Consider the following 16,059-nt stretch of genomic DNA (forward strand, 5'->3'; position numbering starts at 1 on the left):
GCTTCATGCTTTTACAGTCTCTGTCTCTATAAATATATAGCATTTTGGCTGCGATGCTGTTAACAAGCATGTGATTTTTTTAGGTCTTTTTCCCTAGTGACTGCCAGGCCTGTGCTCTGTAGATTCGTTTCCGTATTCCCTTCCAGCCTCTCCTGTCTGTGCTCTGTCAAGGTGTCTCCTCTCACAATCCGTGATCTTCTCCTTCCCCTCAGGGAGGGCTTTATCTCCCGTGGCTTTTCCCTAGGCCTGACCCTGCTAAGGATAGAGACATCCTCTCTCTCCCCCTAGTCTGGGGACAACCCAGCCTGTGTTGTTTGGGGCGTCCATCCCCTCTGCTTCGCAGAGCTCCTGCAGAATCCCAGCTCCTTTTCCCCACAGACACTGGGTTTCTCCCAGTGGCGCCGGCGCCGTTCCTGCCCCTCTGTCCCCTCTGTTGTCCCCCCGCCGTCTCCCTCCCCGGCATGGCGCTGACCTCTCTCCATCTCTCTCTGCCCGTGCTGCTGGGACACTGCTTCGGTTCTGCCCTGTCCCGGGAAGGAGCGGATGCGTAGGGAGCGGGAGGCAGCCACCCGGCAGCTTGAGGAGGAGGCGGAGGTGAGGACCAAGGTGGGGGGTGCAGAGCTGCAGAAAAAGGGCCACAACTGGACTCAAAGGCCACGGAAATCTCTAAAAGCACTCATTCCCCATAACTTCTCCACTCACTCCCCCCTGCCCCAAAGACTTTACTTTTGGATATAAGAGAAGATACCAGAAATGGAGAAATCTGCGATGAGGTTGAGGAAGGGATGGTGGAAAGCAATGGCTGGAATGAGACAGGCAGACAGATGTGAACAGGGAGTGAAAGCAAATGAAATCATACAAAAAGAGTGAGTTGGGGTTGAGAAAAGATACTGTAGAGGAGTTGTACATTTGTACTCTCCGATGTCTCCAAATCCAGCCAGGAAGCCTTTCTGGGTGCTCTTTGGTAGAAAACAGGTATGTATGTTGTGTTCTCCACTACGCCGTGAGGGGGTGGATGTGTGCACATGGGGACAGGAGGAACAGTAGGGGTGTGACTATGTGGTGACCAAAGGCCCGGGGTGACGTGGTCTCTGCGGGGTTTCTCAAGCCTGGCCTTTGCCACGCGTCTCCATGGTTGTGTTTGGAACAATTCCAGGGGGCTCATAGGGCCCTGGAGATGCTGAGAGGGCTGGAATGCCTCTGCTGTGGGGACAGGCTGAGATTGTTGGGGGGTTCAGCCTGGAGAAGGCTCTGGGGAGTCCTTAGAGCCGCTTCCAGTCCCTCAAGGGGCTCCAGGAAAGCTGGGGAGGGACTCTTGATCAGGGAGGGGAGCCGTAGGACAGGAGGGAAGGGTTTGACACTGAAAGAGGGGAGATTGAGGTGAGATAATTGGGAGGAAATTCTTCCCCCTGAGGGTGGTGAGAGCCTGGCCCAGGTTGCCCAGAGGAGCTGTGGCTGCCCCATCCCTGGAGGGGTTCAAGGCCAGGTTGGAGGGGGCTTGGAGCAACCTGGTCTGGTGGAAGGTGTCCCTGCCCAGGGCAGGGGGTGGCACTGGGGGGGCTTTAAAGGTCCCTTCCCACCCAAACCATCCTGTGATTCTATAATTCGTTTCCAGGCAATGGGAACTTTCTGCAGAGTTTGGAGACAAGGCCTTGGTTACTACTCGGGGTGGTTTCCTTTTTTCAGTTGTTCTTCCTGGTTGAGTTAGTTGACTTGTGGCCTGATCTCTTGCTGGTGTTTGTGTTTTCTTGCTCTCTCCCTTGCCCCCCTCTCCAGAACGTCACCAGCGAGCCCTTGAGACTGGACTATCGGACCCTGGCTGCGCTGCCGAGCAGTGGTCTCCAGAGAGTCAACCGCACCGTAAGTGAGGGGCTGCTGAGATGTGGGTCCCTGCATGGAGGGAGCCATGGTTGCGCTCTTATCCCTCTCCTTGCACCCTGGTGTGAGGGGTGCATCAAAAGAAGGGTGGCCAGCAGGGTGAGGAGGGCTTCTGTCCCTCTGCTCTGGGGAGAGCCCACCTGGAGCGCTGTGTCCAGCTCTGGAGTCCTCAGCACAGGAAGGACATGAACCTGTTGGAACAGGTTCGAGGAACTAGATGATCTTTAGATGATCTTAGGTTGGAACTAAATGATCTTTAAGGGCCCTTCCAACCCAAACCATGCTGTGGTGGTGCTCTCTGCAGAGGAAAATGGGGACACGGAGCTGTGGTTGACTTTGACACTGTCTGAAATGGGGGGTTGCCACAAAGAAATATTGGGATAAGAAAATGAGGAGAGCAGAGAGCCAGGGCGCTTTCCAATTGGGAAATTGTGTAATTGCCAAGACGGAAAAGGAAGTGCCTGGAACAGGACAGAAAGGAGGAAAGTGTCTTGAATAAGCCCAGCAGGAGAGGAGGGTGGGAGAACGCAGGGATTTATTGTGGAAGGAGGCAACTACTGGAAGCTGCAGAGGAGGGAGGGGAAGTTCTTCCCAAGACTTCGGTGACAGTGTTGTGTGCACAGTTCAGCTGTGAATTCATTGTGGGACCATGTTTAGAATCATAGAATGGTCCAGGCCGGAAGGGACCTCCAAAGGTCATCTAGTCCGACCTCCCCGCAGTCAGCAGGGATACCCCCAACTAGACCAGGTTGCCCAGAGCCTGGAAAGGGAGGGGCATGCAGGGTGCTAATGCCAAAAGTGCTAAAAATGAATCAAAATCCATCTAAGACTGCAAAAGTCAGTTGCAGCGATTGCATATCGTGACTTAGCCCTGACACAGCCTTGGAGACCCCTGCCCTGACCTGCATTCCAATTGCAGATACAAGATACATGGCACCTCACCCAAGAGAAAATCCAGATTTCACAAACTTCCAGATTACAAAGTCACCTCTCTCTCCTGTGTTGTTTAAATTCTCACCTCACCTCTCCATCTTTGCTTCTTCTGTTCATGGTTTACCTTCCCTGCCTCATCCCTGTCGCACTGGGTTTCTGCTGCTCCATCACACATATCCTCAGCCTTCACCTCTGTTCCTTTCCTGGCTGGATGGTCGCATCCAGAGGGTAGTACTCAATGGCTTGAAGTCCAGATGGAGAGCAGTGACAAGTGGTGTCCCTCAAGGGTCTGTACTGGGACCGATACTGTTTAACATTTTTATCAGTGATATAGACAGAGGGATTAATTGCACCGTCAGCAAGTTTGCAGATGACACCAAGCTGTGTGGTGGTGTCGATACACCAGAGGGATGGGATATCATCCAGAAGGATCTAGACAGGCTGGAGAGGTGGGCCCAGGTGAACCTCATGAGGTTCAACACGAACAAGTGCAAGGTTCTGCACCTAGGCTGGAACAATTCTCACCATCAGTACAGACTAGGGGGTGAGATATTAGAAAGCATCCCTGAGGAAAGGGACTTGGGGGTGCTGGTGGATGAGAAGCTGGACATGAGCAGGCAGTGTGCACTTGCAGCCCAGAAGGTCAATCACATCCTGGGCTGCATCAAAAGATGCATTGCCAGCAGGTCCAGAGAGGTGATTCTTCTGCTTTACTCTGCTCTGGTGAGACCTCACCTGGACTATTGTGTGCAGGTCTGGAGTCCTCAGTATAGGAAAGACATGGACCTGATGGAGCAGGTCCAGAGGAGGGCCACGAGGATGATCAGGGGGTTGGAGCACCTCTGCTATGAGGACAGGCTGAGGGAGCTGGGGTTGTTCAGCCTGGAGAAGAGCCTAATAGCAGCCTTACAATACCTGAAGGGGGCCTACAGGAAGGCTGGGGAGAACCTGTTTACAAAGGCCTGTAGTGACAGGACGAGATTTAGACTGGAGATTAGGAGAAAATTCTTTACTGTGAGGGTGGTGGAGCACTGGAACAGGTTGCCCAGGGAGGTGGTTGAGGCCCCTTCCCTGGAGATATTCAAGGAGAGGCTCGGACTAGATGACCTTTGGAGGTCCCTTCCGGCCTGGACCACTCTATGATTCCTCCTCTGGCAGTGAGACCACCCTTTGCTGTCACCATCAGATTCACCATTCCCATTCCATCATTCCAGGATCATCTCTTTCACCTGTACTGTCTCCATCTCGTTCCACCCAGACAGGTTCCTCCCCTGTTCCTCTCTCCTCTCCTTGACTTCAGGCTATCTTGCTCTTCTGCTCCCACACTGGTTGCAGCCCTGCTCTGCCTCACGTTTTTCCCCCCAGACTCCCCAGCTCTTGTGTTTTCTCTCCTGGCTCTTCACACAGAAAAGCATTATCAGGAGAAGGTTTAATGTATTTTTAGCATCTCTTGGTGTAACTCAGCAGCTGGGGAGAAGGGGAGAGCCAGCCCCATGCGAGCAGCTGCCTCTCTGCTGGGCAGCCCTTGTGTCACCCAGAGGGAGCAGCATTTGGGAACTGGTGCTGTGTCAGCCCCGGAATGCCAGCGCTGGAACGTAGGGGCGGACACACTGGAATGCCGGGGCATATGGGCGGCATCTATAAATGTCCCCTTGCAGGGGAAGGGCCAATTGTTGCCCATGGTTTATCTTTTTTCCAGCTGTCGTTTGCCCAGCCCTGTCTTTGCTGTCTTTGAAAAAATCTGTCTGCCTGGATGGTGGGTAGGGGGGGAACGGGCTGCAGGGGCAGGAAAATTCTGGTGTTCCTTCAGAGGCCATTCCTTGCTGCGGGGGTGACCGCCGGGAAGACTCAGACAGGGATGGGTCTGGCCGGCAGAAAAGCATAGTTTGGGTAACAGGTAGTCCATCTCCAGTTGGTCCCACTGGATTGAAATCACTATTGCCCAGTTCCCACAGTATTTTCTTCTTTCTTCCTGTCTCTAGACCAACATTTCCACCACGTACTTTCTCCTCTAAGCAGTGTCTACATATCTTTTCATCCTGTATAGTAGGAAGGGGGTCGTGGGGCCTGCTGTTCTTCCCACTGTTGTGGGTGCAGAGCTCTGTTGTGACTGCTGTAGGTTGCGGGTGAAATTTGTTATGAGGCTCGCCCAACAGTTGCCCCCAAAGAAAGGGGCAGATGGCTGGCTGTCTCAGATTAGTCTCTGTTGCTGCCTATTGGTCCTGTTGTGAGCAAGATTGAACAAAGGCTTGCTGAGATGCAGGCCTGTTTGGTTTGTATACTTTAAAACCCCAAATGAAAAAATTCCAGTGGAAAGCTGGGTGAGAGAGCTCACCTCGGTGATGCCCTGTGGCTGTGCCACCTTCTCGGTAACTGGTGTCTGCAGAGACCAGCACACGTCTATGTCTGGGGGCTGCCATCGCAGTAATTAAAGAGCCATTATGGTCTCTGTCTTTTGCATAGTACAGGCTTGGAAACCATACCCACGAGTGACTGCATCTCGCCACAGCAAACCAGTCACAGTCTAGGTTTGTTCTCTGGGCTCTAAGAAATGGAGAAGACTTTATATCGCACGGCATCTCACCGTGGTTAGTTAATTAACAATCTCTACTTTCTAGTCTGAATCTATTTCTCTTCAATTTCTAACCATTGGTTCTTTCTCTGTACTTGTCCATTCGATTTAAAATTGGATTTGTTTCAGTGGCTGGGGCAAAGTGGTGGATCAGAGCCACAGGTCATTTCTTCTGTATCCACCGCAGAGGGCGCAGGGTGAAACAGGATTGTCCCCTCTGTGGGACGGGGAGTGACAGAGGCACAGCTGGGAGGAGCACACTGCATTGCCAGAATCCTGGCTCACCCAAAATAGAAATTGTTGCTTCTCTGATAAAAATAGCAGAGGGAGCGAGGCATCCTGCAGAAGCGCCAGAGATGAAAGCGAGGGGTAGGTGCAGCTCGGCTCCAGTCGTGTCCATGAACAGAGCAGGCGTTGAGGCTCCCCATGCAGCCTTGGTGAGGTGCCCATCTCCACAGTGCCCCCAAAGCATTGTTCACTTTTTCCCAAAGCAGGCCTTTTGCTGGGGGGGGTGTTCACCTGGATCCCAGGCCGGTCGGGGTTTGTGTTCTTCTTGGCTCGGGAAAGCGCTGGAGCCATCGGAGGAGCCTGGCTGCAGGACCCACAGACCCACTTTGCAGTGGTGATTCTGGCAGGGCTTTTGTTACAGCATCCCCAGGGAGCAAATAATATTCCTGGAAGTACTTTTTGCTGGGCATAACTTCACACACACTAGAGCTCTTGCTGCTGTGGTTTATCACCCTCTGGGAAAAGGAGGTTGGAATTTGGGGTGGTTTTGGGAGGATTTTCTTTACAATTGGAAACTCACGTAGCTACAATAGCAGAATTTCCAAGGGCAGCACAGGCTTCACTGTCTGAAGACATACGATAGGAGCCAGGGCTCTGCCCACCACTGCTGTAGGTGGGTTTGGGGCTGGAGGGTTAGGGGAGGGCCTCAGGAATTCCTGAGCCTCTCAGCTGCCATCGTAGTCCCCGGCCCCACAGAGCTATTTTTGTGGATGCTGCCATGACACAGGGGCTGGAGAATGTGCTCTGAGCAGGAGAGGTCTTTCTGCTGCCAGGCAGGGACTGGGAGAGAAGGAGATCTGATCGTTGCTCTCTGGTTATCTCTGCTTCCCTGAGAGAAGGCTTTGGCTGGGGTAACAGACTCTCTTTTATAGCATTAGAAGAGGAAAGGTCAGTGCTTTGTCTTGGACAGGTGCAGTTGAGCCTCGATAGAACTGGAGCTCGGTTTCAGTCCTGCTTTTGGAGGGGTCTGAGCTTTGTTAGCTGTTATTTAGCTCTCTTTTATTTATTGGTGTGTATTTGGATGAGTGGGGCCATAAAAGCATGTTTGCCTGTGCAGGGGTGGTGGAGCTGCAGGGAGTAGATATGGTAGTAACTGTATGGAATGCAGTGGAGCAAAAGGTGATATGGCTGAAACTGCTGGGAAGTGTCATGGGGTGGGACAGTTGGTTTTGGGCCATGATGGTGGTGGAGTGAGGTTGAGGATGAGGGCTGGAGCCCCTCTGCTGTGGGGACAGGCTGAGAGAGTTGGGGGCTTCAGCCTGGAGAAAAGAAGTCTCCGGGGAGACCTTGGAGCTCCTTCCAGTCCCTCAAGGGGCTCCAGGAAAGCTGGGGAGGGACTCTTGATCAGGGAGGGGAGCCACAGGGCAAGGGGCAAGGATTTTAAACTGAAAAGGGGGAGATTTAGGTGAGATCTTGGGGAGAAATTCTTCACCCCAAGAGTGGGGAAACCCTGACGCAGGTTGCCCCGAGAAGCTGTGGCTGCCCCATCCCTGGAGGGGTTCAAGGGCAGGTTGGAGGGGGCTTGGAGCAACCTGGTCTGGTGGGAGGTGTCCCTGCCCAGGGCAGGGGGTGGCACTGAGGGGAGCTTTAAAGGTCCCTTCCCACCCAAACCATCCTGTGATTCCGTGTGCTGCAGTGAGATGGGGGAGGACCCGTGGTTGTGTGGGGTTTGCTGGAGAGCAGCAGCATTCCTGGTGAGTGCTGAGGTGCAGGCTGGAATGGAGAGGAGAGCTGGAATTGTGCAGGGAGCGTGCTCGTGCCTGTCAGCTACCGGGTGTCTGTATTGCAAGGTCCTCTGTTGGAAGTGGCATTTGGGATCATCACCAGACTCGTGGTACAGTAGGAGAGAGGGAATGGGTGGTCATGTGGGCATTAGTGCTCGAGTTCTTCTCTCTCCTGTCCTTCAGCATCAGCTCTGTGTGTTCTTCCTCCTCTCCTCTCCTCTACTCTTTTCTCCTCATTTCTTTCTGACCCTTTTGTTTCCCTCTCAGCTCGTTCAGTATAATAAGCCCAGCTCCAGAATGGAGGGCGACTGTGCTCTGCTGTCTCTGCCGGTGGCACGGGACAGCCGGGATTCATGCCCTGACACGGCTGCTGGCCCCACCATCGGAAGCGTGGCCAGACCTCCCCGGGACTCCGCAACACCCGACCACTGCACCAGCGGGGCAGAAACGCCCCGGCCTGACCAGCAGCCTCCCACAGGTGGCCCCTTGTCCCAGGACCAGCCGCCAAAGACGCCAGAGCAAGAGTGCATGGTGGACTCCCAGCCCATCCTCTTCAGTGAGAACCCCTTTGTGGTGGCCAACCGCAGGGGGAAGGCGGCCGGCCGGGCCTGCCTGGGGGGGCCTCCCCTGGGCTATGGCAGGGGGGGAGTGCTGAAGACCAACCTTTACTCCAAGGCAAGCGGTCCCATGGCATGCTGTGTGTGGTCACCCCCTCCAGGCCACCCCTGCGCATGTACCGGGCAGCACGAGGCCCATGTGGGGCCGGTCCCACCTAACACATGTCCTTTTCCAGCCTTGCCTGGGCAGTGAATGGTCTTCCAGCCACTAATGAACCCATTATTGCCCTGTGTGTCTGCTGCTGAGCTCCCCTGCTGAGGGGAGAGAGGGTGTCAGGAGACTTAGGGACTTCGAAGAACACAAGTCTTTTGAGGAGCGGCTGAGGGAGCTGGGGGGGTTCAGCCTGGAGAAAAGGGGGCTGAGGGGAGACCCCATCGCTCTCTACAGCTCCCTGAAAGGAGGGTGGAGCCAGGGGGGGTCAGTCTCTTCTCCCAAGGAACAGGCTATGGGAAAAGAGGAGTGGGCCCCAAGTTGGGCCAGGGGAGGGTTAGGATGGAGACTAGGGAAAATTCCTTCCTGGAAAGGGCTGTGAAGCCTTGGCAGAGGCTGCCCAGGGCAGTGGTGAAGTCACCATCCCTGGAGGGACTGAAAAGCCGGGCAGACGTGGTGCTGAGGGACACGGGTCAGTGGTGGGTTGGTCAGTGCTGGGTTGAGAGGTCCCTTCCAACCCAGACCATTCCATGATTCTGTGACGTCCCCATGTCTCTGGGTGGGCAGGAGTCAGTAGGAGCCATGGCAGTCGCAGCTGCCGTGGTTGTGGGTAAGAGCTGGCAGGGGGGTACAAGAACGATGGTGGTGTCACACTTGGGTATCTGGGCCTGGATAAACACAGCAGCTTCTAGACTCTGCCGTGTCAGAGCAGCTGACATGGTTCATCCGCAGCCCAGGAGCACCCTCTTCCTTGAAGAGACACGTTTCAGTATATCTAAACTTTCAGGTTTCAAGTATTTTTCTTTCTGCCTTGGGAAACCTGTTTGTATTTAACTTTCTGGCTCTCGCACAGGAAGCCTGTGGCAGAGCAAGGACTACACCCAGAGATACTGTGTTCCAGATCAGCACCACATCACTCTTACCTTCGTTTCTCAGCCCTTTCGGGTGTCTGAAAAGCGAGAGAAGCAAAATGAATGGCACACACACACAGAAGAGAAAGCAAACAGACAAACCAACACCCAACTGTGGTTCTTGTAGATGTTTTTAGCCCAGTTCCTTGGTGATTTGTTTTTCACAGCTGTGTAGGCAGGTAACCATAGAGCGAGGCATCTGGTTGAACCTCTGTAGCATCTCAGTGTATTAGAAGCCAAAGACTGTGGTTTCGACATTACAGGCATCCAGCTTTAGAGTTCAGAAGATGAAAAAAGTAGCGGTCACAAAGCACTGACCCTTCTGGGGGGCAGATTTTATGCCTGCTCAGCTGTCACCGGTCTGGATGTGGGTGTCACAGTTGGCTGGAGCTGCTCTCCTTCCGGGTTGCTGTCAAAAGGGATCGGTTCCCCATCTGCGCGTTCTTTTCATGTGTTCTGGCACCAGAACTGGAGCAGTCAGTGTCAGCTGGGCTGGGGAGCTGAAATCCCTGAAAAACAGTATTGTAGAAAGCTCCTTCCTTGGTGAATTAAACTGGGTGTGCTGGAGCACGGGTGGACGTGGGGAGCAGCAGCCAGGGGCAGGGTGAATGAGAGGTCTCTCTGCCCAGGAGGGATGGAGGCAGATCAGTTGATACTGCCATTCTCTGTCCTGACAGTGCTAAGAAGGGTCAGATGTTTTCTGTGCTCCCATATAAACTTTGGATCACAGCTCCTGGTTAGTAGAAACACCGTTGCCCAAGGCTGACTTGAATCTAATTAACTTGAATCACCAGTGCCTGCCTCTGACATTAATGATTGCCGAACCCTCCATTTGCTTAAACATTTGCTGAATCCCAAATGACCTGTTTCCACCTTTAGGCATCTGAAATCCTTTTTAAATTGTTCTCCTTAGTCCCATGGACAGACTGCAGGGAACTGCTGGGACGCTGCTTTCTTGTAGCCATTGGGGTGGCCCAGCCTGAGCGCTGGTGATGGTGGGTTCCCCTGGAAGGGGTGAGACCCCGTCTCCCCTGTGCTCTGGGCTACTCATAGAGGTGTCACCAGCCAGCCAACAGCAATGGATGTGGCTGGGGGTGAATCTTGTCCTCTTTCACTTTGGATGGCTTTTTTTTGCATAGTCTCTATCCAGCAGGTTGCCAAGACTGTGGCCCAGTCTGAGGAGGGCTGGGGAGAAGTTGTGGAGAGAGGATTCCCAGGGATGAAGGCAGAAGGTTGACCCCGAGTCAGTTGACCTTGCAGGGCGTTTCCCTTGCTGTTTCTAGCACTTTTTTGCAAGTTCCTGCCCCGTGACAGCTGCTGCTGGGCCCGTTGCTAACTCTGCTCTTGCAAGGAGATGACCCACAGTCAGCTTCAGCTGGACATTGGTGGTCTCCATCACCTCCTTGGTCTCACCACCAAGGGAGAGGCGTGGAAGCTGCTGCTCCACAGTAACTGTCTGTCTTTGTCTTCTCTCTTCCAGGCTCCTGCAGGCGAGTCTGGGATGGGCAATTCCAGGCGTGAAACCCCCTATTCTCCTGGTAACCAGCAGGTGAGACTGGCCCTGGGATGGGCAATGCGGGGATGGGCAGGGAGGCGAACGGCACCAGGGCAGAGGAAGCCGAGAGTGGTTTCCATCCCTGAGAGCTGTACCTTTGAGGTGGAGAAGCATCCAGCAACTAGAGAACTAGGAGAAGAACCTCTGCTCTTTCAAAGTGTCTGGGAGATCCAGGAGTGTAACTCGCTGGTCATAAACTTGGTGGAAAGTTACTGCTGTGAGGGGTGACAATAGGTAGGGTAATGAGCAGGGTAGTACCAAGTGACCACAAATGGTGGTTGTCTCTTTTGAGAATGGCCTCACCGGTGCCTTATACAGAGACCGTTTCATTCTGGCGATTGGTATGTCAGAAGAAATGGAGAAGTCAGGATTTGGAGAATCATCTCGGGTCTGTAAACCCACGCTCCTTGGTCTCCAGAGAGATCCCTAGTTCTGTTGTGACATTGCCATCTGCCCACATCGGCTGTTTGGAGGAAAATGAAGGATCCTGCAGCAATGTAACCTACCCATAGGGAATGATACTCTAAAACTCTGGTCCGAGGCGAACTTCCACTCCAAAATAGGAAGTTTCTTTATTCCTTGTAATTTAGGGTTTCTTTTGTAAACTAGCCAATCTTAGTTCTCATATCAGCTCTGATCTTCTCTTTTTGAATCTTGCCTTAATCTTTAATCCTGTGGCAGTGGGTTTCACAAGTTAGTTGAGCCTTTTGAAGTTAAATATCCTTAAATGGATTTCTTAACTTTTCCCTTCACAATCATTGTGTGTTATTGAGTTTTATATTAGGGGGCTGGAATGAACTGGAAGTTGTACTTTGCACTCTGTCCATGGTCACTTTGTGCCTGTTGTATTCCTTTTGGAGTCCAACTGCTTTCCAACTGCCTGGTTCTACCAGCTCTGGCACTCATCTCATCTTTAGCCGAGCCCTTTTGGTTCTCTAAGCTGGACAGAAGCTGTCTGCTCTATTTGCTGGACCAGTCACCTTGCGGTGAGGTGACAGTTAACAATGAGGAGAAGGGGCAGGACCAGGTGGCTGGGAGCAGCAGACATGACAGAGGAGCCGCAGTGATAATAGTTCTATCCCTCCTCTGTTGTGTCCTTGGCCTCTCCTGCATCTCCCTTGGTTCTTGGGTCCTTTGAATCTGGAGAGTCTGGAGAGTCTGGAGAGTAAGTCTTATGAGGAGAGGCTGAGGGAGCTGGGGTTGTGGAGTCTGAAGAAGAGGAGGCTGAGGGGAGACCTTATCGTGCTCTCTACCTACCTGAAGGGGGGTGTAGAGAAGCGGGGGTCGGTCTCGTCTCCCAAGTCACAGGAGACAGGACAAGGGGAAATGGCCTCAAGTTGCGCCAGGGGAGGTTCAGGCTGGATATTAGGAAACATTTCTTCACGGAAAGGGTTATCCAGCATTGGAATAGGCTGCCCAGGGAAGCGGTTGAGGCACCATCCCTGGAGGTGTTCAAAAGATGGATTGACATGGTCCTCAGGAATAGTTTAGGGATTTTTTATTTTTTATTTATTTTTTTATCAGACTTAGGTTGACGGTTGGACTAGATGATCTTTAAGGTCCCTTCCAACCTAGACAATTCTATGATTCTATGATTCTATGAAATTGAGTGACCAACAGGGACGATTGGAAGAAGACACTATTCATTATAGTAATGCTATTTCAGTGCTTTCTCTTCCAGCTGCTTATATTCACTTATTATTTTCTGAGAGCAGTTGCATACACTGATGGGAAGCTTCTTTGGGGCTGTTTGTAGGTTTTCCTTTTACCACAAGTACAGATTTTTTTTGAGATTGGGTTCTTTCTATCTAGAAGGAATGGGGTGTGGATGATACTCCTTATTATACAATAGAAGATCTAGGTATTAATTTGCTCTGTCTTTAAAGAACCTCAGCTGAAAAAGAAGCCCCAAATCCCAAAGGGTGGCCATGGAGCTGCTCACAGAACGATTTAGGATGGAAGGTCTGGTCTAAGGCCACACTCAGAGCAGGTCCAATTTGATCAGCTTGCTCAAGGCCAGTTAAATGTTGAACAGCTCTGGAGTTGGAAAGTCTACATCTTTCTAGATGCCAACTCCAATATCTGACTACTCTCATTGTGATTTTCTTTTTTTAAAACTTATATTTGGATGGAAGGTCCCTTGTTCCAATTTGTCATCGGCAACTTCCGTAGTGTCCCTGATGTTTTTATCAGTGTCTTGGAACTGGGGCTTGGTGCCAGTGTCCTGGCCACTAGCAGGCATTTGTCTTTCCAGTTTTAAGCTGGATATCTCCAATTCCCTGTTACATAGCACTTGCTGTGATTTGTAGTCTATTTTGTCACTTCAGGGCTTTTGTATCATGAGTTCCCTGTAGCTCGAGCTTGAATAATCTATACAGCTTTTTTCTTGTTTTTCTCTTTTATCTCTCTGTTCAGAGATGTGCATGCCATGAGAGATTCTATTAATTTCTTAAAGCGTTTATAGCCAATTCCATGACTTTGTCCTTTATTTTAGCCTTTTAAGCTCTTCAGCAGATTTGCTCGCTGTTGTCATTTCTGAGACATGGTCTGTGCCTCATTTCAAAAAGTTTTTTTCCTGACTCAGTCTGTGGCTGTTATGAACTGATGGCTCTGGCAGTTGTTCCTGGAGGTCCCTCACTGTGGCAATGCCGAGAGTCACTCTCGCCAGCGGCATCCCCAGCCCTGCGCTCTCTACCTGAGCTTTCTGCCACATTTACATGATTCCACACTTTTTGGATCAGAGCCTTCCGCAGCAGTCGACTGGGTGTCAGGTGACGCTGTGTCTGGTAGATGTAGTTTTCTCTGGACAATGAATGTTCTACACAATGGAACAGGTCCCACAGACAATACTGAGGCACTCAGGGTAGTCACTAGCCACGTGGCTTGTACATTTTCTGGGGATTCAGGACACTTGACGTTCAGGTTGTTGCTCCGCAGCAGAAGTTCTGAGGCATCGCATCTCTAACTCTCTGCCGCCATCTATTTTTAATGTAAATTCTTTGGTTTATGACATCTTGTGGTCCAGACAGAGTTTGAAGGCTTATTTCAGAGGTCTCAGAGACTGGCTGAGGGAGGTTGAATCCTCAGTCCTGAGGCTGGTGTCGTGCTGGTCCTGCCTGGCCATGGGTCCTACGAGCACCTGGTGGGGAGGAAGAAGGTGCTGGTGGTGGGTCGGTGCTGAGGAGGGCAGAGGGGCTGTCCCCGTGGCAGATGGCAAGGACCTGCCTGGGGACACCCACAGCTCCGGGCAGCAGCAGCCTCTGCACCGGGGAAGGTGCTTGTCTCAGGCGGAAAACCCGGTCTCTTCGTTTTCTCTCCCCTTCTCTCTGCCCTGCCGACCCTCCCTGGCGTTGCCCCTCTCCAGCGGCCTGCAACCCCTCGGCCCGCTCACCTGCCGGGCAGGGAGACCCGCTTTGTAAGTGCCCATGGGTGTGCGGTGTGCGCTGCTGCTCCTGCTCCTCGCCCGGCCTCCGCCTCCCCCTCCCCAGCTACTTGCCCCCCGGCACCCGTGGCCACTGAGGGGCCATTCCCTGCTAGCCACGGCTGAGATGGCATCTGCGAATGCTGCCTGGCAGAGAAGCTGTGGTGCTGATGGCTTTGGCTCAAGCGCAGAGGGCAGTGGGTGTAAAATGGTGTAAAAAGTGCGTAAAACGACCGGCTGAGCTGCTGTGGAGAGGGCGAGGGCGGGGGGTCAGTGCCCGGAGAGGTGCAGAGAGAGTCGGGAATGCCATCCCCATGGCAGAGGAGCTGGGAGAAGCTCCTGCGGGTGGGCTCTGGCCTGCACCTCAAACGGAGAAGAAGGTATTGTGAGGAGTGCTGCAGGACCCTGGGGGCGGCAGGGCAGGGTGGGCTTGGAGTTGGGAGTTTTGTGATGCTTTTTATATGGAGCAGGGTAAACTGAAGGCTCCCTGTATGGGCTCCAAATTTACAGCTGTATTTTTGTTTTCAGGCTTCCATTAACTTCATTACATCGCAGGATGACAGTAAATCGGTGAGTACATCCACCATGAGACCTCATCGCCGTGTCCCTGTGCATCCTACAGCACAGAGCTTGTCTCCTCCTCCTGTGCGTGCTCCCTTCCAGCCCAGCAGGTCCTGCTGTTACCTCTTACTCTGTCTTCTGCATTCCTCATATATCTTGTTTTTACAAATGCACTGCCTTAAGTAGTGTCAATTTGAAAACCTGATGCAAGTGTTTTTGCAGCTTTTATTCCTGTTTGCCCTTGCAGCTTTCACTCCTCTAGTTGTTGCTCGTTTACTCAATTCCTGCTTCTGCTCTCGTTAGTATTAGAGGTTTTGTTCATTTCCAGACAGCATCCAACAGCGCTGGCATCACAGTCAGATCTCAGGCTCCTGTCTCTAATGTCTGCATTTCTAATTGGAGCCCCTGCTGGGTCTCAGTTCATTTTCACCCCCAGCTTTTGCCCATACTCGTTCCTGACTGGTGTTTCCTGCTGCAGCTTCCCTTCATGATGCTTCCCTTCTCCAGGCTTTGACATCCCCATGCTGTTCTCCTCTCACCTTTGCAGCAGCTGCAGTGGCAGATTCCTCCTTGTGTCCTGTCCTTCTCTGTAACCCCTCCTTCTGTCCAACCCTGACTTGTCTGAATCTCTTTGCCTGTCCAGAACACGTGCCCAGAGGCACCCTTTGGTGTTGGCTTCAGTAGCTCTCCCTCCTGGTTGGTAGCTGAGGAGTTGAGCTCAGGTGCCTGGATTTGCCTCACTCACTTGCATGGCAGAGATGTCTCACTGCCCTAACTGCTTGTTTCTCTTCTCTCTCCCGTCCTTTTCCTCTGCCTCCCCCCTGCTGTGTGGTACCAACACCACCAGACCAAGCCAGGCGTCATTCAGCCTCTTTCCCGAGTGCGACAAAATGCTGCCCCGCACAATTCGGAGGAGGGGGACAGCCCCAATCCCTTCCAGCAGCCCGAGCCGTGCTTCAGTGTCCAGAACTCTGTAAGTGGCTGTGGTTCCTTCTCCCTGAGCTCTGTCTCTCTGCCCTCCGTTGCTCTTGTGCCACTTTTTCCGGTGGGTAGGCTAGACGCTCCCTCCTGGTGCTGGTTTGGGAGTTTAAAGATCATTAACTGAGGCTGATCAGTGCATCCCATTCAATTTTCTAACATGGATGAGCTTCACCAGCCTGCTCTGTGCCTTCACACACCCCTTCAGGGAGTTAGCGTGGTTGAATCTGTGTCGTGGCCAAAATCCCCAGAGCAGTTGAAGGTTTAGATACCTATTTATGAGGTGTTGCCTTCTGTTGAGGCATAAGTCTTTCACAACCTTTGTCTATCAATGTCTTGGAGCAAGAGCCAGTACCATCTTGCTCTTAGTAAGTTTTATGATTTGCAAAATGGTTGGTTTTGAAAGATTTGTGATCCCGGGGCTGTACACTGGTGGGAGAGAAAGATTCAGGTATTTTGGTCTTTGTCAT

General features: G+C 52.4%; 1 protein-coding gene across 20 annotated transcripts in view; it reads left to right on the forward strand.

Annotated features, from left to right (window-relative positions):
* The window catches only part of SCRIB (scribbled planar cell polarity protein), a 95,217-nt gene that overhangs the window by 60,748 nt on the left and 18,410 nt on the right, over positions 1–16,059 (forward strand). For 6 of the 20 annotated variants that reach the window (XM_014945714.1, XM_014945718.1, XM_014945722.1 and 3 more), the window contains 7 exons: positions 538–594; positions 1,777–1,860; positions 7,663–8,070; positions 10,555–10,623; positions 13,994–14,044; positions 14,579–14,620; positions 15,459–15,584. In XM_014945714.1, the coding sequence (XP_014801200.1) occupies positions 538–594; positions 1,777–1,860; positions 7,663–8,070; positions 10,555–10,623; positions 13,994–14,044; positions 14,579–14,620; positions 15,459–15,584 (837 nt within the window). The remainder of the gene's footprint in view (positions 1–537; positions 595–1,776; positions 1,861–7,662; positions 8,071–10,554; positions 10,624–13,993; positions 14,045–14,578; positions 14,621–15,458; positions 15,585–16,059) is intronic. The other 14 variants (XM_014945716.1, XM_014945734.1, XM_014945719.1 and 11 more) reach the window with 10 other exon arrangements.

Source organism: Calidris pugnax, unplaced genomic scaffold (assembly GCF_001431845.1).
Source record: "Calidris pugnax isolate Ruff unplaced genomic scaffold, ASM143184v1 scaffold160, whole genome shotgun sequence".
NCBI classification, from domain to species: Eukaryota; Metazoa; Chordata; class Aves; order Charadriiformes; family Scolopacidae; genus Calidris; species Calidris pugnax.